Consider the following 27,862-nt stretch of genomic DNA (forward strand, 5'->3'; position numbering starts at 1 on the left):
AAAATGCATTAAGACAAAGGACAGAGTGTAGAAGAAACTGGAAGAACAGAAAAGAAGGAAATGGGTGGAATCAAATAGTAAAAGAAAATTTCCACTTGATTTTTTTTTTTTAATTCATGAGTTTACTGACGATTAAAAGTATCAAAGAAAGGGTACGTTTCAGACTGGTGCAACTGCATTACCTGCATAAAATTCTGAATGCAATTTTCAATATAATATTTGGCTCTGTCAACATCATCTTGTAAGATGTAAAGAAGGCTCAATTCTTGACTATAGTGCAGCTCTATAAGAGCCTTCTGAAGCTCTTTGTTCACAGCTTCATCAATAAACGTCAGCAGGGACTGGTCAGCCTCCCCATGAAGCAGTAACTTCAGCTTGCTGCGGATCATGTAAGGTAGATAGGTCTCCTAAGGAGCAGAAGACTCTACTTGTAACTTTAGAAAGCCAATATGAGTATGCTTAATTATTTTATAACATACTTTGGTATAACTTTTCAGGTCAAAATTTAGAGCTAATGTGATGCTTCAAACCTAAATCTATAATTTTTAAAACACATTCACTTAAAATTATTCATTTTGTAACCACAAAATACACAGGAACATGTTTTATAGAAAATGGGAGCCACTTTTAGCTGAAAGATCATTGGGTGTTACATACAAGTGAGTAATCTACAAGCACAGGCAAGTCAGCTGTATTATGGGGACCAGGTGAGCTGCTTCCCTCCAAGAGTCTGGGTGATCCCATGAGAGGGAAACTGTCCCACTTCAGGGGTGAGGGCTACCCCATACATAGCCTGTGACTCAGGGCAGAGACACCATGAAATATTCTTCCATGGAGTCATGCACGGACGTTAGTATTTATTTTTAAATGGATCCCATTTATTTGGAAAGGGTTAGTCAAAAGTCATAAGAGATTTAACAATATTATGGAGTTCATGCGGGGCGTCAGGCTATACAAATATCCTAATACTTTACAACTACTACTTTGTTTTTTAAAAGTTTTAAGCAACTTAATTAGAAAACAGCTTACCATCTAAAATATTTATTTCAGTGACCTGAAAAAAAATTCTATCGGGGGTACCTGAGTGGTGCAGTCAGTTAAGCATCTGACTCTTGGTTTTAGCTCAGCTCATGGTCTCAGGGTCATGTGATCAAGTCCTGAGTTGGGCTCCAGGCACTGTAGAGTCTGCTTGAGATTCTCTCTCTTTCTCCCTCTGTCTCTTCTGCTTGTGCTAAAATGAATAAATGAATCTCTAAATGTATAAATAAATAAAAAAAAAATTCTACCCACCTGATAAAATGGTTCACTCCACATTTTATTTAGATCTGGAGGGCTTTCATTATCAACGCTGACTATAGAACAGTATGCCAATGATTTCCACTCAGCAAGCTGGTTATAACAGTCGAGGGATGCAAGCTCCCAAAAATCCTTCTCAGGTTCCGTAGGCTCACCATCCACCCACTCTTGTTTATTGAGAGCCTCATGAAGAAAAGTTCATAAATTTATTTTACAAAGTTGGTAAGAATGTAAATGAAAGCATCTGTATTATAGGTAGTGTTAACATTCATGTTAAGGACAATCATTTTCAGATTTATGGCAAAGGGAGAGAAAAGGGAAAACAGAGTAATACTGAATGGAATAAACCAAAACAAATCTTATGGGAACAAATGAACATAAAAACCAAGAGGAAACTATCTCTCTGAGAAACTTATGAAAGAAGCCAGTTAACTAAAGACTCTGAATGACCTAAAATTTTATTTAAATCAATACTGTGGTTTATTTACCACTTAAAGAATTCTTAGATTGAAAATTAGAAAATAAGACATTTACTGAAAATTGTAGATGACTTTATTCTGTATTGCTCATTCAACCATCTCATAGATCACAGACTCTGAATTTCAACTACTTGCTAGGCATCTATAACTGGATAGCCATTGGCAACTCCAAACGCAAAATGTACAAGATTGAACGTACAGTCATCTTCTCAAAACCAATTCTTACCTACCTCTTCATAAGGTTTTTATTTACTGAAGGAAAATGATCTACCCAAATAGAATTATATAATAACAACACATATTGAAATAGCATCTCATAGTTTTATAATATTTGATAGGAAATGCTCTCTCTTCTATTCAGTGATGTTTTCTTAAAGAGAATAAGAGATAAAGCAATAATTATTTCACATTTGGTTATTATGAAACTATTTCCTGCCATTAACCTTTCTGTAAAAACTAAGGAATAAAGTTGAAACATTATGAAACTCTGAATTCTAAAGCTAGCAGTTTTTCCATTCAGATAACAAAAGTGTTTAAGCAACTGACATATTTGCTAGAGATAAATTTTACCTCATTATACTGTTTAACAGCTTCAGAATAATCACTTCTTGCTTCTGCTAATATAGCACTCTGAGTGACTTGCTTTGTTCCTATCTCACTGCTAAAAATACCGCGGAGGACATCGTATTCTCCAATTGACCTATATAGTCTAAAGAAACAAACAAAAAATCCAAATCAATGAATATGCCAATATTTTTTAAGTGTTTGTTCTAATGAAATGATACTAAATTAAGCGACCACATTATGTTAGCCAAAAAGGATATATGTTATTTTTGTTTTATAAAAATATAAAATCTTAGACATTGTTTAGTTACCATCAGGTTTTACTACTTTAGTCTACAGGACACAAAGATTATTCTAAAGTACATTTAGAGTGAATTATGAAAATATCCTAAAATTTACAATGGATAAATTGCCTCACCATAATAAGACCATTCTGTGTTAATCCATTACAGTAACATCACACATATCACTGGGTGACTAATTTGAAATCCTGTCTATACCTAAAATTTGGAACATAGTCAAGAATCCAGAGTGAGTAAAAATTAATCCTGATCCTAATAAGACCATGTTTTAATCCACATGCTATGGGTCATCTCGATTCTACTGACAAGTAATTTTCTTACAGCCTATTTGCTAGAGCACTCATTCCTCGCTTCACATTAACAAAAATCTTCTTCACCCCATCAACGAAGCTTCCCCACCAAGATATTCTCAAGTAAGTGTTAATAAGTTTGTCCTCTTTCCCTGGAGTTTTCCCCCCATCTTTTAGGTCTCAACACAAATGTCATCTCTTCCCGAAGCTACAATCACCTGGCCAGCCAAGCGAGGACAGCTTCCTCTTTGGCTTTCCTGCAGTTTGGTCCTTTCTCAGTATGAAATCTCATGTACTTATTAAAAAAAAAAAAAAAAAAAAAAAAAAAAAGCCTTAAGGACTCTGTCAGAGCCCAAGTGTTCCAAATTTATTTATTTATTTATTTATTTATTTAAAGATTTTATTTATTGGAGAGAAAGTGAGAGAGAGGGAAAGCAAGAGGAGGCAGGAGATGTAGAGGAAGAGGGAGAAACAGATTCCAAAGCTGAGCAGGGAGCCTGAGATCCCAGGACCCTGGGATCATGACCTGAGCTGAAGGCAGATGCTTAGCTGACTGAGCTACTCAGGAGCCCCAGGATTCCAAAGTTAGATAAAAACCTAGTAGATATGCCTTCTCTTTCCTCTGTTTGTAGAGGGTTATGGGTAACAAACCAGAGGCAGAAGTGGGGAGATGGGGAGGTATCTTAACAGCTTACAGTCCAAGAGCCTAAAAGGAGATGAAACTACAAACATTTTCCAGTAACTCAGAAAAGAGATCAGTCTCATATCCACCTTGCACTGTCCCCATGTTCCCAGGATAATACACACTTTAACATAGTCAAAATGATGACCATGACATGTCATGAACAGGCAAAATTATGTTCTTAGTACTCTGTTTGAAAGGAATGCAAAATATTATATATACAAAAGTATGAGGAAGTATTTCTTTTGCAGATTTATTTATTTTAGAGGGAAAGAGAGTAGAGAGAGCTCAAGCACGGGGAGGGGTAGAGGGAGAGAAAGAATCCCAAGCAGAGTCCCCACTGAGTGTGGAGCCCGAAGCAGAGCTCTGTCTCATGACACTGAGATCATGGCCTGAGCAAAAACCAAGAGTTGGATGTTCAACTGACTGAGCCGCCAAGGAGCCCCAAAAGTATGAGGAAGTATTTAAATAAAGTAAGAAGCAAATGTTTAAAGTTTAGGATCTTAAAAGTTGTGTATTACATTTACCCAGCAAATACACATTAGATGAGTTTCTCATTCCCTGAAAATATTAAATATACAAAGTGCTAGTGACTGTTCACTTGCACGTGTGAAACAACGGAATAAAAATGGTTACTAAGTAGAATCAGTATTAGCCTGATGTACCCTCTGAACTGCCCTGGTATTTACCTGCCTCTCAAGAGACCTCAATGCTTTCCATTTGAGGTATGATTAGTTATGCATGTAAGTACATACATTTCCTACTGGATGCTAGTTTTGTGAGCTGGGGAGACATGTCTAATTCTTCTTAGCACATGACACAATGTCTTACTAACACACAGTATTCAAGAGAGAAAGATAAAAATGACTATAAAACAGTAAATAGTACAAGGATTCCCCACCCTTACCTTTACTCTTTTTCCTAGAACCCGAAGATCTAAAAATCAGCACTATAAAACAGAAGTTCAAATTTAATTTCAATCTAACATCCTTCTCAGAATTAGGCACTGGCTTTCTTATGATAAAACCACAAGTAAGGAAAAAGATCAGACATAATGCAAAAGGGCATAATGACAAAACGGAATTTGTTTTTTTTCCAAATAAACAAAGTAATTGGATTAAATTGTTTCTAAAAGTTTGAGTCCTGCTAAAAATAATGGATTATCCTCTATTTAGTTTAGTGAAGCGGTAAAAACATATAAAACTCTAAGTTATGGCCACACTTTACAGGAAACTAAACTTGATAAATAACACCCTCAGTCCAAAAAAGACTGTATACTGAAAGAACAAGTTTCATTGATGTTCTCTTTCCTGAGGAAAGACATTCCTTGTTGGGACAACTACTCTTGACTTAAGGAATGGTACTTTGCCAGAGAAGTTTTTCAAAAAAACTTCACAGAAGTGTTACAATCAACTTTATTTGCTCATTTTTCACGAGAATGAGAAGTTTTTCCTGATTACTTCAGTCAAATTCACTGTTCTCCCAACAGTCTGGATCACAGAGCTTACTTAGCAAGTTCCATCCATCTGACGACATCAGGAGAGTGGTGAGTCCTCCCCCGAAACCTCTTGGCAGGTGGGTCTTGAGGCACCAGGTGGAGCAGGGCCTCCTCGAGAAGGCGGACACCCACAGGCTGCTGTAGACTGGCCAGGCAGCCAGCACTGACAGAAGCTGGGTCGAGGCTCAGCAAGTCTGTGTGTTGGCAACTGATTTCCTGTGAAACCACAAACATATGCAGCTATTTTGCCTGTGGTACTCTGACTGTATCTTCACAAGTAAGTCATGTTACTAAATATAAAAGAACATTTTGACATAAATAAAAATTTCTCTGTGTAATTCTATTAACAAAATTTCCTTAACATTCAGCTTGCTTAAAGGAGGAAATGATCTTTTATTTTTACACTTCCAATTCAGAGGTTAACTTAAAGCAAGAAAACCACTAGCAAAACATAAAAAATTTTGTATATATAAATTATATATCCAAACAACAACTGTAGTTCCCAGGAATATTTAGCCTGAACTGGTGAGAAAAACAGCTGAAACACAGCTTTCATACCCAATTACCAAGGAATAGGTATAATTATCTCTGTTATACTATTTAACATCGTTTTTCTCATCTCCTTTCAACCAGGGGCTAACTTATTCACAATAATATTGAATTAGAGGATTTCAGGGATTTTTATATGACCTTTATTTTGTAACTCTCAATTTGAGCATCCTATATACACCAATAAAAAATATGCTACAAATCAGAATATTATAAAAAGGATGATAGTATTTTCATTAAAACAAACCTGAATGTGTGCACATAGTTCTTGTGTATATGTCTGTGCATGCACATACATGCAGATATCTGGAAAAGATAGTCCCCCCTAAGCCACAAACACACTTTCCTTGCAGCTGTGCCATACACGGGCCACTTGCTATGTCTGATCAAGCCAACTTAAGTTCTACATCAGGGGACGTGAAAGAATATAGATTCTTCAAGCTAGCAAACAAAAACGTCACTATTAGAAGGAACTAGTGGTATAGGAAAGAAAATCCAAATAAAATTCTGTTTCAGTCAATAACACAGCAAAGTGTCTCAGCTAAAGTGTCAGATTTTGAGATAACATCATTCTAATTTAGAGAGATTATATAATCTCTCTATTGAATTATATAAGACTATTTTAAAATACATATATTTTGGGGGCTCTTGGGTGCTCAGTCAGTTGAGCATCTGACTGTTGGTTTCAACTAAGGTCATGATCTCAGGGTTATGAGATCAAGTCCCACGTCAGAATCCATGCTCAGCAGAGTCTGCTTAAGAGATTCTCCATCTCCCTTTCCCTCTCCCTGCTAATGCAAGGTCACACATGTGCACACATGCTCACTTGCTTCCTCTCAAATAAACAAATAAAATCTTTAAAATAAGTATACTTTTAATTTTCAAGGAATCAACTCATTCTGTATTTACCAAATGCCCTCTGTGTTCCAGACACTGTAATCAACAGTGCTGTCCCTGATGGCATGTAGCGTAAGATTTATTCCCACTTGCCAACAGAAGTCTTTTGTGAAAGTTTTAAATAAGTAAACAACTATTACTGGTGTATCATTCCTTTATATGTAAATGTATTCTTATAATTTGAATGAGTTCTGTAAGTCTATTTTCAGGATTGACTATTCTGTATAATCTTGTTGACAGTATCATTTTACTCTATAAAAATGATTTGCTAAGCAAAAAATCTTCAGCTGATTTCACTTTTATAAATTCCAAAACAGAATAAAGTAATGAAGCCTAATTTTCAAAATGATGACAATCTACTGGAATAACAGTATTCTTTGTTTGGACCCTTATCTCACTGTATTAGGTGAAGGCAAGAAACATTTCTTCACTTCATATATTCCATAGTTCTTAAATAGAGATTCACACATACAATATCAATAAGTGCTCTGTAAAAGAAAATTAAAAAAAAAATTTTTTTTTTAAATTTCTTTTCAGCGTAACAGTATTCATTGTTTTTGCACCATACCCAGTGCTCCATGCAATCCGTGCCCTCTATAATACCCACCACCTGGTACCCCAACCTCCCACCCCCCGCCCCTTCAAAACCCTCAGATTGTTTTTCAGAGTCCATAGTCTCTCATGGTTCACCTCCCCCTTCCAATTTCCCTCAACTCCCTTCTCCTCTCCATTTCCCCATGTCCTCCATGTTTATTTGTTATGCTCCACAAATAAGTGAAACCATATGGAAAATCAAAATTTTTATAAAGATCAAACAAGCAATGAATAGCATATATGTAGGACACCAAATCAATTATCCGTTTGCCAGTCACTGACTGTGTCATGGAAAAACGGCCAAATGGGTTTTTCTTCCAGTTTAATGTATATAGTTAGGATACTCTGACAAATACAGGATATACAGCAGACAAGAAACTCATTCTGGGATGTCATGGCAAGGCAATGGCATCTCAACAGAGTGCTTGCTAGAATAAGAACTCATGTGAATGCCATGCAAATGTACTAAGATGGCATAAAAAGAGGAAAACAATCATACTTTCAGGTATGAACCACAAACAGAAAATCATAATAGCAAATGCTGCCAACTGCAGGCACTGACTTGCATTCATACTGCTTTTTCCGTAGGCAATGCCGAATACAAGCTCTAGAATGAGTAAAAATCATGTATTTACTTAATGATAGTTAATGACTCTTAAACAGCAATGGAAAAAGCTAGCTTTTTAAAATAAATTTGGGGACAAAGCTAGGAATTCAGAATTTAAAAAATTACTTAGGAATACAATGTAAAGAGAAACTTACTTTGAAATACTGGCTAATTCAATACAATTTCTCAAATTTTATCTTTAGTGTAGCCAAGAAAAAAACAATGAAGGAACTCTACTTATATTTAAACCAATAAAAATAGAATATATAAAAAGAAACTGTATTAATAGCTTCATGCTACATAGGAAAGAATAAAACAGGAAAACCTAGTATTTCATAGTAGGGAATTATCACCCAATTAGTTTGCAAACCAAAGCTACTGATAAATAATATTAAAGAATATATACTTTAAATTACTCCAGGGAGGTTACTAGTTACAAAATTACAAAAATGGGCTTTGGGGGATGGAGTTAAGACGGTAGAGTAGTAGGGGGATCCTGAACTTGCCATGTCCTTCAAATACAGCTTGATCAATATTTAAGTGTTTTGGGACAATCAGAGGATTAAGGAAACAATCTGCACAGTTGGAGCAAGAGTAGGGGGGCAGATATAAAGTTCAGAGCCCTGAACTGGTGGAGAGGAAAGCCACAAGGCTCTGAAGGGGACAGAACCTGTTTCTCAGAGCCAAGCCAGGAAGAAGGAGACTGTGGGAAAGAGCCCAGTGGGTAAGAACCACACAATAAGCCACAGTGAGGAGATCCCTTAGGTTGAATAGGGTGAGATCACACCCATTCCAGAGATCATTTGGAAGAGCATATTTTGCCTCTCAAAGGACCAAAGGCCAGCTGGAAACATTGATCAGTGCTCATCAGCAGAGTCACAGGTGTGCACAGAGGGCAGAAAGCCTCTTAGTAACATTTTGCTGTGAGCCACAACAGACTTAAACCTGTGTGCGCTGAGTGGCTGCTTTTCTGTGGCTGAACTAAGCAGAAAGCAGAGACTGGAGCACAGTGCAATTAGCCTGGTCATAGTTTTTGCTATCTGCCACAATAGATTCAAGCCTCTGCAAAGGCTTTTCTGGGACAGAGGGGAGTAGGGGACAGAGTTGAGTGTATACTGCCAATAACCTGGTTCCAGCTTTTCACTGAGCATTACAATAAATTGTAGGCTCTGCACATGTACTGAGCTATGGTTTTTCCGGATAGTATGGGGCTTGACACAACCCAAGCCTCTCCTCCTGGTTTGGGAGTGGGCCTACACCTTATTATGCCCTTTAAAACTTGGGAGTTTTGAATATCAACCACCAGCCAGAGATAAAATACAGATCTGTGGCTCTGGGTGTGCCAATAGTCTAGGCACAGACAGGTTAGGGCAGGGAACTGATGAAACCACAGGACACAGGAGACTGTTTGCTCTTCTCAGAGGGCTCCTGAACAGTGGCTGGGAGTTCCACTCCCCGGAGAGAGGAGGGCTGGGTGATACCATTTTCCACATCCTCCACCATCTCTCCTACTTCCCTCCCACCACCAGCACAGAAGGACTTCAAAGAGAAACACAACACCTCCAGTGGACTCTGGAGTCTCCTACACTACATCTTGCACCCCAGCACCTAGCAGGGGCATTTTTATAAAAGCAAGTCACCTTGTGAACCAGTCCAGCAAACCTCTCCAAAGAAGACAAACACAAGTCCACAATCTACCAAGTCCACTGATTAAAGAAAGTACCAAAACATCACATTCCAGTGGAAACAGGACAAAGCTTGTTTCTTTTTTGTTTTTGATTCCCCTTTTCTTAATTTCTAATGCTTTTTTTCATTTTTCTGTTTCTTATTTTTTATTCTTCATCCTTTAATCATCTATTTTTTCCCCCTTTCTCTCTCTCTCTTTTTTTCCTTTTTCTTCTTTTTTTTTGTATCAGGCTGATAATCTTTTGTTCAGTTGTTGGTTTGATTGTTTCCTTCTCTTAATTTTTGAGCCTGGCTACTTTTTTTCTCTCTTTTCTTCTTTCCCTACTCTTCTTTCCTTCCTTGTTTCTTATTTTCTAGAATCACGTTTACAGTTTATTGTTTATCTGTTTGTATCCATTTTTGTTCTGTTTTCCTTTCTCTTGTTTTAGGTCAGGCTTTGTTTTTGTTTTGTCTTTTTTTTCTTCTCTTTTTTTCCCTTTTTTCCTTTACAAACTTAACTTGACAGACAAATCAAACCATACGTACTTAAGGGTCAAAACACTCCATTGCAAGCAAGAAGGAATGCTACAGAGGAAGTACCAGTGGGAAAGAGCAGCCAAAACACAATAGCAGAATGTACACAGCATATATCAGAAGCAACTTCCTGAGGTTTTTGTTGTGGTGGTTATTACTACTGTTTCTGCTGTTTTGTTTTATTCTTTCCTCCTTACTTTTCTGAAAACAATGACTAGATGGAGAAAATGAGTGCAAAAGAAAGAACAGGCGGTACTATTCTCTGGTAGGCATTTAATCGATATGGATACAAGTAACATATTGGAACTAGAAATCAAAACAATTATAAAGATACACGCTGGGCTTGAAAAACGCAGAGAAGCCACTACAGACTCCCTTACTGTAGAAATAAAAGAACTAAGATCTAATCAGGCCAAAATTAAAAATGCTATACTGAGATGCAGTCAAACATGGAGGCTCTAATAGCTAGGATAAACAAAGCAGAAGAGAGAGGCAGTGATATAGAAGACAAAATGATGGAAAATAGGGAAGCTGAGAAAAAGAGACAAAAACTACTACTGGATTACCAAGGGAGACTTCAAAAAATCAGTGATACCATAAAGCAAAATATATTTGAGTAATAGAGGTCCAGAAGGTAAAGAGAGAGGGGGAGAAGAAGGTTTCTTTGAACAAATTATAGAACAGACCTTCCCTAATCTGGGGAAGAAAAAGCATTCAAGTCCAGAAGGCACAGAAAATCCCCCACAAAATCAATAAAAATAGGTCAACACTCCAACATAAGATAGTAAAGCTTACAAACTTCACTGATAAAGAAAAAATCCTGAAAGCATCTCAGGACAAGAGGTCCTTAACTGATAAGGGTAGACACATAAGGCCGGCAACAGACCTGTCCACAGAGAGCTGGCAGGCCAGAAAGGACTGCCATGACATAATTAACATGCTAAATGGGAAAAAAAATGCAGCCAAGAGTATTTTATCCTGCGAGGCTGTCATTCAGAATAGAAGGAGAGATAGAGTTTCCAGATCAAACAAAAACTGAAAGAATTTATGAACACTAAAACAGCCCTGCAAGAAATATTAAAGGGGATCCTCTGAGGGAAGAGAGAGCTCAAAAATAAAAAAAGATCAGAAAGGAACAGAGACAATTTTTTTTAAAAGATTTTATTCATTTACTAGACAGAGATCACAAGCAGGCAGAGAGGCAGGCAGAGAGAGAGGGAGAAGCAGGCTCCCTGCCGAGCAGAAAGCCTGATGCAGGGCTCGATCCCAGGACCCTGGGATCATGACCTGAGCTGAAGGCAGAGGCTTTAACCCACTGAGCCACCCAGGCACCTCGGAACAGAGACAATTTATACAAACGCTGACTTTACAAGTAATATATGGCACTAAAGTCATCTCCTTCAAGAATTATTCTGAATGTAAATGGACTAAATACTCCAATTAAAAGACACAGAGTATCAGATTAGATAACAAAACAAGATCCATCAATATGCTGAGACTCATTTTAGATCCCAAAACACCTCCAGATTGAGAGTGACAGGTGAGGGGACGGGAACCATTTATCATCTTAACAGACATGAAAAGAAAGCTGGAGTAGCCATCCTTATAAGAGACAAACTAGTTTCTAAACCAAAGAGGTAAACAAGGACACAACTTCATAATAAAAAGAATCTATTCAACAAGAAGGTCTAATAATTGTAGATATTTCTACCCCTGACTTGGAAGCATCCAAATATATAAACCAATTAATAACAAAATTAAAGAAACTCATTGATAATAATACAATAACAGTAGGGAGCTTTAACACCTCACTCAAACCAATGGACAGATCGTCAAACAGAAGATAAACAGGAAACAAAGGCTTTGAATGACACACTGGACCAGATGGACTTCACAGACACATTCAGAGCATCTCATTCTAAAGCAACAGAATACATATTCCTCTTGAGTGCACATGGAACGTCCCCTCCAGAATAGATGACATACTTGGTCACAAATCAGGTTCCAACCAGTACAAAAAAACCCAAGATTGTGCCATGTACACTTTCAGACCAAAGCTTTAAAACCTGAATGCAATCACAAGAGAAAATTTGGAAGGAACAAAAAATACATGGAGGTTAACCAGCATCCATCTAAAGAATGAGTGGGTGAACCAGGAAATTAAAGAAGAATTTTTATTTTATTTTATTATTATTTTTTAAAAGATTATTTATTTATTTATTTGACAGACAGAGAAATCAGAAGTAGGCAGAAGTAGGCAGAGAGGCAGGCAGATAGAGAGCCTCTATCTCAGGCTCCCCACCAAGCACAGAGCCTATGTGGGGCTCGATCCCAGGACCCTGAGATCATGACCTGAACCGAAGGCAGAGGCTTAACCCACTGAGCCACCCAGGTGCCCCAAATAGAATTTTTAAAAATATATGGAAGCATATGAAAATAAAAATATAATAGTTCAGAATCTTTAGGATGCAGCAAAGGCCTTCCTAGGAGGGAAGTATCAAGAAGCAAGAAAGGTCTCAAATATATATCCTAACCTTACACCTAAAGGAGCTGGGTAAAGAACAACAAATAAAACCTAGATCCAGCAGAAGAGAAATAATACAAATTAGAGCAGAAATCCATGATATAGAAATTAAAAAAACAAAAAACAAAAAACAGAACAGATCAACAAAACTAGGAGCTAGTTCTTTGAAAGAATTAGTAAGATTGAAAAACCCCTAGCCCAACTTATCAAAAAGAATAGAGAAAGGACCCAAATCAATAAAATCATGAATGAAAGATAAGAGATCACAACACTGAATAAATACAAGCAATTATGAGAATATCACGAGGAATTATATACCAAGAAATTAGGCAATCTGGAAGAAATGGATGCATTCCTAGAAACATATAAACTCCTAAAACTGAAATAGGAAGACATAGAAAACCTGAACAGACCCATAACCAGCAAAGAAATTGAATCAGTAATCCAAAACCTCCCAACAACAAGAGTCCAGGGCCAGATGGCCTCCCAGTGGAATTCTACCAAACATTTAAGAAATTAACACCTATTCTGAAGTTGTTCCAAAAAACAAAATGGAAGGAAAACTTCCAAACTCATTATATGAGGCCAGCATTACCTTGATCCCAAAACCAGACAAAGACCCCACTGAAAAGGAGAATTACAGAACAATATCCCTGATGAACATGGATGCAAAAATTCTCACTGATACTAGCTAATAGGATCCTACAATACATCAAAAGGATTATTCACCACAACCAAGTGGGATTTATTCCTGAGCTGCAGGGGTGGTTCAACATCCACAAATCAATTAAGGTGATATACTTCATCAATAAAAAAAGGGACAAAAACCATATGATCCTTCAATTGATGCAGAGAAAGCATTTAACAAAATACAGCATCCTTTCTTCATAAAAACTCTCTGCCATGTAGCTAGAGAGGAAACATATCTTAATATCATAAAAGATATACATATACATACATATACATAATATACAAAAGATCCACAGTAAATATCATCCTCAGTGGGGGAAAAACTGAGAGCTTTTCCTTAAGGTCAGGAACACGACAGGGATGTCCGCTCTCACTACAATTGTTCAACATAGTACTGAAGTCCTGGCTACAGCAATCAGACAACAAAAAGAAATAAAGAGCATTAAATCAGCAAAGAAGTAGTCAAACTTTCAGTCTTTGCAGATGACATGATACTCTGTAGAAAACCCAGACGATTCTACCAAAAAAATTGCTATAACTGATACAGAAATTCAGCAAAGTCCCAGGATATTAAATCAATGCCCAGAAGCCAGTTGCATTTCTAGACACTAACAAGGATGAAAAAGAAATAGAAATCAGGGAATCAATCCCATTTACAATTGTACCAAAAACCATAAGATACCTAGGAATAAACCTAACCAAAGAGGCAAAGGATCTGTATTCTGAAAACTATAGAATACTCATGAACGAAATTGATGAAGACACAAAGATATGGAAAAATGCTCCATGTTCATGAATAGGAAGAACAAACATTGTTAAAATATCTACGCTACCCAAAGCAATCTACACATTAATGCAATCCCTATCAAAATATCATCAACTTTTTTCACAGAACTGGAACAAACAGTCCTAAAATTTAATCCTGAATAGCCAAGGCAATGTTGAAAAAGAAAAGCAAAGCTGGAGGCATCACAATTCCAGATTTCAAGCTACAGTACAAAATTGTCATCATCAAGACAGTATGGTACTGGTATAAAAACAAGACACATAGACCAATGGAATAAAATAGAGAACCCAGAAATGGAATCTCAACTCTATGGTGAACTAATCTTCAACAAAGCAGGAAAGACTATTCAATGGAAAAATGATAATACCTTCAACAAATGGTGTTGGGAGAATTGGACAGCAACATGCAGAAGGATGAAACTGGACCACTTTCTTACACTATACACAAGAGTAGACTCAAATGGATGAAAGACCTAAATGTGAGACAGGAATCCATGAAAATCCTAGAGGAGAACACAAGCAGTAACTTTTTGACCTCAGCTGCAGCAACTTCTTACTAGACATGTCTTCAAAGGCAAGCGAAACAAAAGCAAAAATGACATACTGGGACTTCATCAAGATAGAAAACTTTAACACAGTGAAGGATACAGTCAACAAAACTAAGGTAAGCTACAGAATGGGAGAAGATATTTGCAGATGTCTTATCAGATAAAGGGTCAGTATCCAAAACCTATAAAAAACTTAACCGAACTCAACACCCAAAAAACCAAAACTCCAGTGAAGAAATGGGCAGAAGACATGAACAGACACTTTTCCAAAGAAGACATACAAATGGCCAACAGACCCATGAGAAAATGCATGTCACTTGGCATCAGGGAAATAAAAATCAAAACTACAATGTGATTCAACGTCACACCTGTCAGAGTGGCCAAAATGAACAACTCAGGAAACACAGATGTTGGTGAGGATGCTGAGGAATAGGAACCCTCTTACACTATTGGTTAGAATGCAAACTGGCACAGTCACTCTGGAAAACAGCAGGGAGGTTTCTTGAGAATTTAGAAATAGAGCCACACTACAACCCAGCAATTAATAGCACTATCCAAAGGATACAAACAGTGATTTGAAGGGGCACCTACATCTCAATGTTTATAGCAGCAATGTCCACAATAGCCAGAATATTGAAGGAGCCAGATGTCTATAGACAGATGAATGGATAAAGAAGGTGTGGTATATATATATATACAATGGAATAGTACTCAGGCATCAAAAAGAATGAAATCTTGCCATTTGCAATGACATGGATGGAACTTTAGCAAAATAAGGTCATATATGATTTCACTCATATGTGGAATTTAATAAATATAAAAACAGAAGAACATGGGGAAGGGAAGGAAAAATAAAAATAAGATGAAAACAAAGAGGAAAACAAACCATCCATAAGAGACACGTAACTATAGGAAATAAACTGAGGGTTGCTGGAGGAGAGGTGGGTGGGATGGATGGGGTAACCGGTTGATAGGCATTAAGGAGGGCACTTGATGGGATGAGCATGGGTGTTATATGCAACTGATGAATCACTAAATCCTACCTCTGAAATTAACAATACCCTATATGTTAATTAAATCTAATTTAAATAAAAAAATTTAAAAATACTAAAATGAACTGAAACAGTTTACTAGGGACTTTGTAATGATCCATGTTTTAAATGGCAAAGGAAACCTTTCTTACATGAAAATGTAACCTTCCAGAAAGCACGTTTTAAGTAGTAACTGAAACTATGTCTATATATGCTCAAACTGTACTGCCTTAGAAGGCCTTCTCTGACCATTCCATCTAAATATCTATCATGGTACCACCCTGTGGTATCACTCTGTTCAAGAGGATGTCTCCCTCCCTGCTTCATTACTACTCTACATTACACTGTTGTTTCTGTACTACTCAAGTTCTGTGACACTTAAGACTACTTCATGCTATCTTCTATATTCTTCTGTTTATTGTTTGTTGTCCATTGTAATTCCAGGAAAGTAGAGATTTGTGCCTCTTTGCATCACTCACCATCCCCACCACTTAGAAAGTCAGGAATATGCTCGATCAAAATCTGTTGAAGGCAATCAGGAGGCAGGAAATAATCTGGTGAAACAGTATATAAGCAAAAACAACTAACAACATGCAGGACTTAACCAAATTACTGAAGGGATTGACTTATTGATCAGAACATTTTTTTAAAAAGATTTTATTTATTTATTTGACAGAGAAAAAGAGATCACAAGTAGACAGAGAAGCAGGCAGAGAGAGGGGGAAGAAGGCTCCCTGCTGAGCACAGAGCCAGATGCAGGGCTCGATCTCAGGACCCTGGGATCATGACCTGAGTCAAAGGCAGAGGCTTTAACCCACTCAGCCACCCAGGCACCCAAAATCAGAACATTTTTATACCAAGGCTGATTTCTAATTATTCAGTCAAATATAAATTTGGGGTTTTTGGGTTTCTTGTTTTTGTTGTTATTGTTTTTTTAATAAAGACTCATCCATTTACTTTAGAGAGAGAGAGAGAAAAAGAGAGCAGGCACAAGTTAGGGGAGGGGGAGACGGAATTCTCAAGCAGACTCCCCACTGAGCCTAGAGCCTGTTGTGGGGCTTGATCCTAGGACCCTGAGATCATGACCTGAGCTGAAACCAAGGGTCAGACATCCCTATATGCTTGTTTAAAAAAAAAAAAATACAATCAAATCACAACAACCCTTCTGGGAAGAGGTAACCAACCATACAGAGTATATATACTCAAACACCTTGTGCTTCAGTTTGTGAAACAAATTAAGTTATTATGACACAGTCTTTTGATGGGAAAGTAGATAATGCATATTTATGAAGCATGTATAGACTCTTACCTGGATACAAGAGACAAAAGGTGGAAAGAAAGAGAAAGTGCTGTTAAGAAAATGATTAAAGTCCTGTAGCAACTTTTGAGTAATGTTGTTTTTCTCAGACTTGGTCTTGTATTTATCCATCTCTTTTATAATTCCAGAAAACAAGCTGCCAAAGAGCTCTTTTGCAATTATTGGGTCTCTCTGTAAAATACCCAAAACAAAGACAAGTTAGGATCTGAAGTAAAAATGCTACAATTCACTAATACTATCAGAGCTTTATTTGAAAACACAAATTTCTGCAAACATATCTAATTTACATCTCAATTCTGTTTAGAAAGTTTTAACAGGCATTGACTGGCTAGTGTTTGAAATTTAACCAAATATACTTGTGGTATCATGGATTTTGGACCCAGAAATAATGTAAGCTGGCTTAATCACATATGTAGCCACAGAGCTTAACTCATGGGTGAGTCTGGACCTTCAGATATTTCATTAAAGTAGGGATAACAGAACACATCTCAGGGCTGTGGTAAGGATTAGCCAAGTTAAAGCACATCAAGTGACCACTGCAGTAATTGATAAGATCTTCAAGAAAGATTAAATGAGATTTTTAAGTACTATCTTTACATTAGTATCATCATAAAGCTAAAGATAGCTGATAAGCTTAAATAAAATGCCAATTTAAAACTTCAAAGTCCCATCAATACGACCATTTAAACTGTTAAAACCATCAGTAACCATTTTTGTGCTTTTAATGTTTGGTGTATTCAACTCTAACAGAATGCTACCTGATCTTTCATGGCTTTAACCCTCATACTCCATGACTACAAGAACTGGTGCCTGTGACACCAGTACTAAGAACAGTCCCTAGCATGCAGTGTCTGTATTTTTTAAAGGAAGGCATGAATGCATGAATTAATAAGACCTGAACACTATTTTGCTTGGTAAAAACTGTGTCTGAATAAAAAGTTCTTGATTTGTTCTTTATTTTGTAATTTATTTGCTTTATAAAAGTTATATGGTTGCTATAAAAAATTTCAGAAAATATAAATTAGCAAAAAAGAAAATAACCCAATTATACTACATGAAGATAGTCACTGCCATGGGTTGTTCTTTTACTACAACACACACTCTCTCATACGGTATCTGTTCGATAACTTTTTTCACTTAACTTGCAGCAGACAGGTTCCCATGTCTACAACCCAAATCTTGAGTCTTATGCACAAATTCCCTCACTTCCCAGGGAGTTCCAAATGCTTCTTCTATTATGATACAATGGTGCTTAAGCTAAAGAATGTTTTCAGAGCAACAGAATGTTGTCACTGGACATGTGCTATAATGACTCGTTTACAGGCTCCTCTTCAGTTCTCTAGCGTGCAATACTCATGTTGAAGAAGAGGAGCCCCTGGACAGCAGAGAAGGCCTTGTCTGTTTTGTTCACAGCTGCACCTCAGTGCTTAGAGCAGACATCCAGAAGGAACTGCTCCATATATAGCACTTGTTGAATAAAGTATTTGGAATTTGAGAAATATAAGGACACATATTCCTTTTCAAAGAACAGAAAAAATGTAGTCACGTTTTTTCAAAACAATATTCACCATCTCAATATTTTCTAAGCACCAAAGAGATGATCTGACTTGGGACATGGGTCTCAGCAGTATCAGGCTTGTAACCTGCTATCATTAGTACACACCACATACCTATCCAACATGGGAAGATGCAAACCATGCCTAGGAGAGTAGGCGGCAGCATCATTTCTGAGGCAGTGATGTGAATATTATGTGCAAAGCACTAGAAAAACTGGGAAATAATGGGGGTGAAGAAAAGCACTAGGCCAGGAATCAAAACAAAGCGGGGGGGTTGTCTTAGTTTCACACCCAGCAAGAATACAAAGTTTGAACCAAATTATCCATTCTTTGCTAACCTTCAGTTCTTCATCTGTAAATGTGTCTAAAAAACTGCCTTTATGTCACGAAATTACTGGGACAATCTAATGAAAGAAATGTGAAAGCACTCTATAACACTCAAGGGCTCTTCTGTGATAGTAGTTACATAAATCAGTACATATGCTACAATTGCACAGAATCAATCTCTCTCTCTCTCTCTCTCTCACACACACACACACACATGAGGGAAAAAATGGTTATGACCAGTCCAGGTAACACTGTTGTTCCAATGTCAATTTCTAGATCAACATAAATGGTTAAATAAGATACCACCAGTGGGGAAAGCCAGATAAAGAGTATATGGGGGGCGCCTGGGTGGCTCAGTGGGTTAAGCCGCTGCCTTCGGCTCAGGTCATGATCTCAGGGTCCTGGGATCCAGGCCCGCATCGGGCTCTCTGCTCAGCAGGGAGCCTGCTTCCCTCTCTCTCTCTGCCTGCCTCTCCATCTACTTGTGATTTCTCTCTGTCAAATAAATAAATAAAATCTTAAAAAAAAAAAAAAGAGTATATGGGACTATGTACTATTTTTGCAAATTCCTGTTAATCTATATTTATTTAGATTAAATAAAAAGCTTAAAAAAGAGTAAAAAAGACTATGCAGATATAACATTATTATAAGCAATATAAGTTTTGGAAAATTTACACAATATATAGCATATTTCAGCATCTAGCATTATGCCACACACACACACAGTGGTATGCCACAACACCTCAGTGTAGCATACGGTAGCCCCCGGAACTGATAAATAGTTTTTATCAGTCAATAGAAAAATAAAGCATTCAAGGACCAACCTGGGCCACAGCTTGCAAGGGGGTGATCAGGCTACTGTATTTAATCTGAATGTCAGGAAGGTCTCCTTGACGGTAACTCCTATATAAAATGACTTGGGCATCGTGCTTCATTTTTAACTCACTCTTTATCTCCTATAATCATTAGAACCAAGAAAGAAGATTAGAATTCTTATTGAAAAAATTTGTAGTGCATGAACTATGAAACGATCAGTCAGTACTTATCTTTAACATAAAGGTGAATTTGATGATAAATTTTACCCAAAATGGTTTGGTCCCTACACTTTACCAGTCTATGGTAGACAATAAATCCAAAATAAAAATTACTATCAAATGAGCAGTATGATTAAACATTTATCACAAAATAATGTGAATATTTATAAACTCAGAGAACTTGAATTAGAATTTTTTAAAGCCATATTTCATTTCTTCCCCTTAATTCCTCTTAAAAAACCCTTGGCTAACAGGCCCAGTGATATCATCACAGCCCAGCTCTTCCTGACCCTGCTCACCTGCTTAGGCCACGCTGGCCTTGCACATGCTTTTGAGTCACCCCGACTCTCCACCACACAGGGCTGTGGGACCTGTTCATCTCTGCCTAGAGTGTCTTTTCACAGTTTTTCTCTCATCATTTGGTTCCCACCTCAGATATCATTTTCAAAGGGGCTTGCTTTCTCACTTTAACAATCTTCCCCACATGGGCATAACTTGGTTAATCTCCAACTGCACACTATAATCTTAACTCATTCATTTTTTTGGTTCTGTTGTACACACTGGGTTGTAGCTCCATGAATGTTTATATCATATTCACCTCTATACCATTAGCATTGAGCGCAGTGCCTGCCACTGAGCACAATGCTCCCAACAAATAAAGCGCATGGACTTCTGATGCCATTCTTACTGAGAGGTCAGCCGCTTCAGATGAGAACACCTGTGTCAGAGGGAATGTATGGCCTCACACAGCAGGCCATTCTACATTTATTAAAGGACTTTATTTGTATCAAAACAAAATATCCCACTCTGATTTCTATCCAGCAATCCTGGTTTTATCTTTTCCTTCTGTTCATATTCTGCTTTTTATTTCCTTCAGGCACACCTAGTTAGGTTTCAGGCTTAATTAGTAGCTCATGGCTACTTCTGAGTGGGCAAAGAAGAACGCTCTCCATGTGTGGTGGGGCCAGTGAGAAGAAGCATGGGAGGACTTTGAGACACTGATTTTGGACCCTTGCCTTCAAGAGAATAGCTGTTCTTACACAGACAAGAGAGATGAAATGTCCATTTTCTTTCCACAGAAGATATAGTGGAACCATTCAATTTCTTCATACTCAGATTTGCAAGTTAATTAAGTGACTGAAGATTTAAACTGAATTAAAATAAACTCAGTTGTTTTTTTTTTAAACATACAGTCTTGTCTTTCTTGAAAATTTTGTCATAATTACTGGTTTTTAAGTAATACCGAAGCTTTGCTGAACAAATTCTTCCATTATTTCCACATTTTGAGAAATGTTTAATTCATGCCGTACTAGGTCACTGCTTTTGGCAGATAACCCTGGACCATCCATCTGGCCTGCTCATCCTTTCCTCTGGGCTCACCATTCCCTCTTCATCCAGGTACCCCAGAGAACAGCTGGTTGTAATGTGGTTCCACAGTGGCCCCAGACCCAAAGTGGGGCAAGATTATGGCTAATCCTTCCCAGCAGCTAAAGTTGTAAGATAATTCAGGAATTATTGGAGGCTGTGTCTCTACCACATGGAGAAAGCCAAGCTGTACACAGAGAAGAACAAAGCCAAGCTGCAGTGAGAGTCTGAGATAAGGGGCAGGGATGAGGTCCTGGTAGTGCCCATGAGCCACAACAAACCTCAGATTCAAGGGACTACACACACATGCCCCATTCCAAGATTCCCATGACCTCATTAGTGAGTCACCACTGTCCTTTACATCTACATTAGTCAGAGGAATTATCTTTGGTTCATAAGTAACTTTAACTCATATACTGCTGGTTCTGTAATTTTGTCATGCAATAAATATCTGACAAGAATCTTATTTCCTTAGTATATATCCGTTGATATAAAAAAAATATTTCTGACCACTCAAATTCTCAAAATAGATACAAACCTTCTCTCGTTTTTGTTCAGCAATACCTTTTCTGGCATAAATCAAACTGAGCTTTTCTTGGTCCTTTATAAATCGCCTGCGTAATCTTAATATTTCTGTCCGATTGTCTATACCTGAAGAATATAAAGGTTTGTTACAGATGGTCAATTTGACATTTGCAGTTGACTTCACCTCCTTTCTAGAATTGCCTGAAATAGAAAGTATAATTATTTCCTTACTTTTGTTGCAATGACATGAGTCTATGAAGAACAGAGAACAGCATAGAAGACCACTAACCAGTTTTGGAAACTAGAGAACAGAAAGCTGTAACCAACCCAGCCCAACCCCAGGGCCACCATACAGAGAACAGAAACAAACAAGGACAGCTGACAAGACCTTGAAGGGGCAGGACCTGGCAGCAGCAGGCATGTCCATGGGAAGGGAGGAAAGGGAGGCTGCAGCAGGAGATGTGCTTAGGAAGCACTGTCCCTAGTGCTGCAGGTGCCGAGCCTGGGAGAGGACATAGGGCCCATGGGTGCACAGGGCTGACATGGCTGCAAGCACAGCAACTACACCATGAGTGACCACAAGGGCTTTTGGAACCTGGAGCTGCCTGGTCGTGCTTGGCCTCTAGAGTACTGGCACCCTGGCCTGCCAGCCTGTAGTTATTCCAAATGCCTTTTTGGTGCCTCATCTGGGAATATAAGTGAAAAGCCAAGTCACCAGACATTTTGAGGAAAGCTTCAAACATGAAAGACAGAAATGAAAAAAATAAGGAAAGAGCAACTGTTGAAAGCAGTCCTTCCAGGGGAAAAAATTTTCAAAATATTATCATTTATTAAAAAGACAAAAGCAGAAATTCCAACAGTGGACCAAATGCTGGAAGGGCATTCAGAGAACATAAAAAGTTCACAGAAACCAAAAATATAACTTAAAAGTAAAGGTTAGAAGATAGGTTAAAGTGATTTCCCAGAATACAAAGGAAAAAGGATGAAAAACAAGAAAATTATAAGAGCTGATAAAGTCTGTATTCCAAAAAGAAAACTGATACGAGGAAATCATCAACAAAATCATCCAAGAAAAAATACTGCAAAACTGGAAAATGCATTAGCAGTCTGAAAGGGCCCTCCTATGCCCAGAAAAATGGACTAACAGACCTGCATGCTTTAAAGGACCTTTTTGTGAAATTTCCTAAAATTTATTTAAAAGAAAGGATCCTAAGATGTTCTGCCAATTCTTAACAAAGAACCAATTCTTAACAAAGAGTCAATAAAATGAATGCCAGTAGGTTTCCCAACCCAACCTTGGGTACTAGGGAACCCTGATGAGTTCACACTCAAAATTCTATAGCTAAAATACCCAGCAGGTGTGACTGCCATCAAAGCATCAAAAACAGCTTAGGGCTTCTGACTCCCTTTCTCAGGAAGCTACATGAAGAAGTGCTTCATCAGAAAGATGAAACAAGCCAAAGAAGAATCGGATCCAAGAGAGGTGAAAAGACCCTCAGGATGAAGAGGTGGTCTCTGAACCACAGCTGAGCAGACACCCCAAGAGCAGTAGCCTGGAACAGCGTGGCTCAAAAGCGCCAGGAGAGATTTCATTTAAGATAAAACATTTAGGGGCGCCTGGGTGGCTCAGTGGGTTAAGCCGCTGCCTTCTGCTCAGGTCATGATCTCAGGGTCCTGGGATCGAGGCCCGCATCGGGCTCTCTGCTCAGCATGGAGCCTGCTTCCCTCTCTCTCTCTCTCTGCCTGCCTCTCCGTCTACTTGTGATTTCTGTCTGTCAAATAAATAAATAAAATCTTTAAAAAAAAAAAAAAAAGATAAAACATTTATGTACTGGGACACAGTAAAAGACAATGGTACAACTCAAAGGAAATCAAGTAATAATATGCAGAAATCTAAACCAAAATAATTATTAATGCCCAGAAAAAATTATTATACAAGAAATACAAAATAATCATAGTAGCACTATACTTTGAACAGATATAATATTTATGCAGTCAAAATAAGAGGAAACTACACAGGAAGAATTCATTGCGAGTGTGTGTGAGGGACAAGAAGGAGCCAGATCCTCAATGTCCATAACGCAAGCAAAAGAGAATAACAAATATTGAAAGAAAAAAAAAGGTAGGGTAGCAATACTGGAGGTACAGAAGGGTGTAAGTGGTTGCGTCTGGAATCTGGGGAATGGGTATGGAGGGTTGCTATTTCTTCTAGAAAGCTTTGGCAAAGTATTTGACTCTTCAAACTACTTGTATGTATTACCCTAATAACAAATAACTAAAGGAAACTGTAATGAAGAATTAAAATAGTTGAAAAGTGATATTTTAATTAGGTTACAATTTCATTTTTAAATGCCAATGATAATATCACAGTAAGGATTAATTCACCATAAATTACGAACTTCCCAATATTCCTCTTTAGGCAAGAAAATACATAACCCACAAAGAAGACGGAGAGTGTGGGAAATATTTTATATCTACAAGGGGAGATTCAAATATATTAACCAAATTAAAATGGATAGCTAACAGTATTCATTTTGCCTCAGTTCCATGAGTTATTTCAAATTCATATATAAAACTTTTAAGGAAAAGGGTTTAAAAGTTAGGTTTTACCTCTTATCCTCCTTAATTTCTATACAAAGTCAATGAAGACTGCTCAACTGGGAAAAACTGTCCAACAGTTTGAGTTGTGGACTATGCTGCGATCCTCAGCCATGCCCCTTTGTTTTCTGAGCCTCCTCCCCTTTCAGTAGAGTGGGTCATGGGCAATCATCATGCATTAAATGGACTGCAGGCTGCCCCAAATGCCCATCTCAACAACCCTGTGGGAGGATTATGTGCCATGGGTTTGAGGTCAGCAAGACACTTAATGAGCCATGGGAAAGTAACAGGGACTGCGTTTTAACTTCAGAGTTTTCATTGTCAGTTACAGAAGGACAGAGAACCATGCACTTTGGCCAGATGACAGTCTGGCAGAGAAACAGCAGAGGAAGAGGATATAAAAGAAAGACTGGTGGGAGGCAACCAAGCAGGGGGCAGAACAGACAGAGCAGAAACCTAGAATGGTGAGCAAAAGAAAGCTAGATTTACGTCATCTACATAAAATTCACAGAATTATGTACGGCCACAGATTTGTGACATAAATGTGAAAAAGAGTGGTTGGAAATGAGGAAAGTATTTCATGTATGTGTTTAGTTCCTAAAGGAATTTACCCTTACTCATTTAAAATAAAGCGTATCAGGGGCACCTGGCTGGTTCAGTCAGCACAGTGTGCAACTCCTGATCTCAGGGTTGTGAGTTTGAGCCCCACATTGGGTATAGAGATTACTTAAAAATAAAATAAAATAAATTATATCTGAGGGGAGTTGGGTTGGGGGATGAGTGAGGTAGGTGAAGCACATTAAGGGTACACTTATCATGATGAGCATTGAGTAATGATGTATAAAACTGCTGAATCACTATATTATTGTACATCTGAAACTCATATAACACTGTACATTAACTATACTGGAATTAAAAAACTTAATAAAAAATAAATAAGAGTAAAAGAAATTTATTCTTGCTCTTAATTTTATTTCTTTATATCTAAATTCAAATGGTTGGAATTTCTCCAAGGTTCTGTTAGGACCTTTACTTTCTCCATTTTCTTCCTCTGGGCTTTCACTCACTTCCAGAGTTGCCATTCTCATAAAAAGCTGAGTTACACCCTTTCAGCCAGCACTGGTCTTTGAGCTCTGCCTGCACTTCCCTGCAGCCTCCGTGACACATCTCCCCTCATCTTCCCTACCAGGACACTGGATGTGTGGTGGGATCAGAGGTGCCTGTTGCCTTTGCCACCAGGGCCTCCTCAGGCTCAGATGCTGCTCCATGCAGATCCCCCAGTAGGTCATCCAGGGAACACTGCAGAAAGTCCTGGTTGCCTCCTAAAGCACCAGGCTCACATCCCCAGCTGTCTGCTCTTTACTCCCTGTGGGTATGTCCCATAGGCTACACCGTTACAAGGCCTACCAGTCCTTAAACAATCTCTTTTTAAAATTAATTATTTTTATTAACATATAATATATTATTTGCCCCAGGGGTATAGGTCTGTGAAGTCCTTAAACAATCTTAAGCTGATCTGGGTCCCCTCCACTTCCCAAATCCACTCCATACTCCCTGCCTCATTCTTTGTTTACCCTCCCCCTTCCCACACCCCTAGCCTCCAGAGGCTAGTCCCAAAGTCGGCCTTTTCCCCAGGTCCTTCCTGGCACTCTCTCATTTTTTCTCTCTGAGACTTACTAATTCTGCTTCACCTTCAAGATCACCGACCTGTTGCCTTTACCAAGCCCTGATGCTCAGAAAGTCACTAAATGAATGGAATGAGTCCAATTTACTCAATGCTTTTCTGGAACACCTGAAACTAGGCTTTCAACATGGTAAGTACTGAATATTTATTGAATTAAATTTTATATTTTTAAGTAAGCGCTACCCCCAACATGGGGCTCAAACACATGACCCCAAGAATAAGAGTTATATGCTGAGCCATCCTGGAGCATCCAAATTAAATTTTAATGGGCTTATTAAAAGAAATGAAATCTTGCCATTTGCGACGACGTGGATGGAACTAGAGGATATTATGCTGAGCGAAATAAGTCAATCAGAGAAAGACAATTATCATATGGATCTCCCTGATGTGAGAAGCAAGGTGAGGGGCTTGGGGGGTAGGGAAGAAAAAAATGAAACAAGATGGGATCAGAAGGGAGACAAACCATAAGAGATTCTTAATCTCACAAAACAAAGGGAGGGTTGCTGGGGGGTGGGGACAGAGGGTGGTTGGGTTATGGACATTGGGGAAGGTGTGTGCTATGGTGAGTGCTGTGAAGTGTGTACATCTGACGATTCACAGACCTGTACCCCTGGGGCTAATAATACATTATATGTTAATAAAAAAATAAAAAATTAAAAAAAATTTTAATGGACTTATAAGGTTACATGGAAATGTGAATGCAGTCAGAAATGCACTTTTCTTTATCTAAGTCTCTGCATTAACGTATTTTAAGTACATTTCAGCAAGCTTACTTTACCTTTTGTTTTGTTATCCACCTCATCTCCTGGAAGGCCCAGCCTTTTTTTCCCAAAATCAGGTCCCACTGACTTCAAGGGTGCTCTCTGGAACTTTTCACTCCTCTTGTGGGCAAACAGCAAGGAGGAAGATGAGGAATCCGATGATGAGGAGACTGTATAATCCATCAGTGGGTCAATACTGCTCCCAGTCAGCCAATTAAAGGAGCTTCTGCCATCTACAAACAGGCACGACCAGAGCATGTCACAGCATGCTTAACACTGCCCAACCCTGCCAAGACCACCCCACCCCACCACTGCACCTGGTGGAGCACTGCCAACTGCCAGACACACTGTGTGTGACAAGGGATGCATTATTCTGTGGCACCTGGGGCCTCCACATAATCCCCTGCCATTGTCACTGGGGACAACTCCTCCAGGGAGACAGCCACATCACAGCAGAAAGACAATAGGCAGTTTACTGCTAGGTTACTAGTGAGTGATCAGAGGCAGCTCAGGTGTTTGAGCCTGTGTCCTCATTTGTGAAGCAGGAAACACCACATCTGCTCCTTCAAGCCACTGTGATCATTATAGTAATGACACCTGGTATCTCCAGATTCATTCATTCATTCATTCCAGATTCATGACTTCTAATATAATGTCATAAAATATTCATGGTAATTATTCAAATCATTTCTACTTCTAGAAACAATGAAACATGAAAAAATTTACATAAAGGAAAAACATCTGAAATGTTTATATGAAATAATTTAGGTATTTTACTCTATAACTTGTACTTCTCTGAACAATTCAGGAAAGAGAAGTTTAATAAACTATAAACACAGTAAATGATTTTGATTTAGCTCTTCAGTACTTGGCTTTTGAGATAAGGGGTTTAAAATGTGAAACCAAACCAAAACATACATGTACTGTTACTTTTGTTTTTTTCTAGTCAAGAACAGTCCTTTTTTATTTTTGTTTTTTACTGTGTTAAAATTTAGAGAACACCAAATTAACTATTTTAATCATGTAAAGTGTACAGAACTATGGTGTCACACTGTTGGGCAATCATCACAATTCATCTCCAGAGCATATTCAATCATCTTAAACAGGAACTCCATATCCTTTAAACACCAGGTCCCCAACATCCCTCCCCTGCCTTCC

At 38.1% G+C, this 27,862-nt stretch overlaps 1 protein-coding gene across 7 annotated transcripts in view; it reads right to left on the minus strand.

The window, feature by feature from the left end:
• The window catches only part of PRKDC (protein kinase, DNA-activated, catalytic subunit), a 243,636-nt gene that overhangs the window by 47,267 nt on the left and 168,507 nt on the right, over positions 1 to 27,862 (minus strand). For all 7 annotated transcript variants that reach the window (XM_032316858.1, XM_032316859.1, XM_032316857.1 and 4 more), the window contains 8 exons: positions 26,722 to 26,937; positions 21,675 to 21,787; positions 19,562 to 19,693; positions 16,846 to 17,025; positions 5,122 to 5,327; positions 2,346 to 2,484; positions 1,291 to 1,479; positions 183 to 407 (listed from right to left, as the gene is read on the minus strand). In XM_032316858.1, the coding sequence (XP_032172749.1) occupies positions 183 to 407; positions 1,291 to 1,479; positions 2,346 to 2,484; positions 5,122 to 5,327; positions 16,846 to 17,025; positions 19,562 to 19,693; positions 21,675 to 21,787; positions 26,722 to 26,937 (1,400 nt within the window). The remainder of the gene's footprint in view (positions 1 to 182; positions 408 to 1,290; positions 1,480 to 2,345; positions 2,485 to 5,121; positions 5,328 to 16,845; positions 17,026 to 19,561; positions 19,694 to 21,674; positions 21,788 to 26,721; positions 26,938 to 27,862) is intronic.

Source organism: Mustela erminea, chromosome 16 (assembly GCF_009829155.1).
Source record: "Mustela erminea isolate mMusErm1 chromosome 16, mMusErm1.Pri, whole genome shotgun sequence".
In the NCBI taxonomy this organism is placed as follows: Eukaryota; Metazoa; Chordata; class Mammalia; order Carnivora; family Mustelidae; genus Mustela; species Mustela erminea.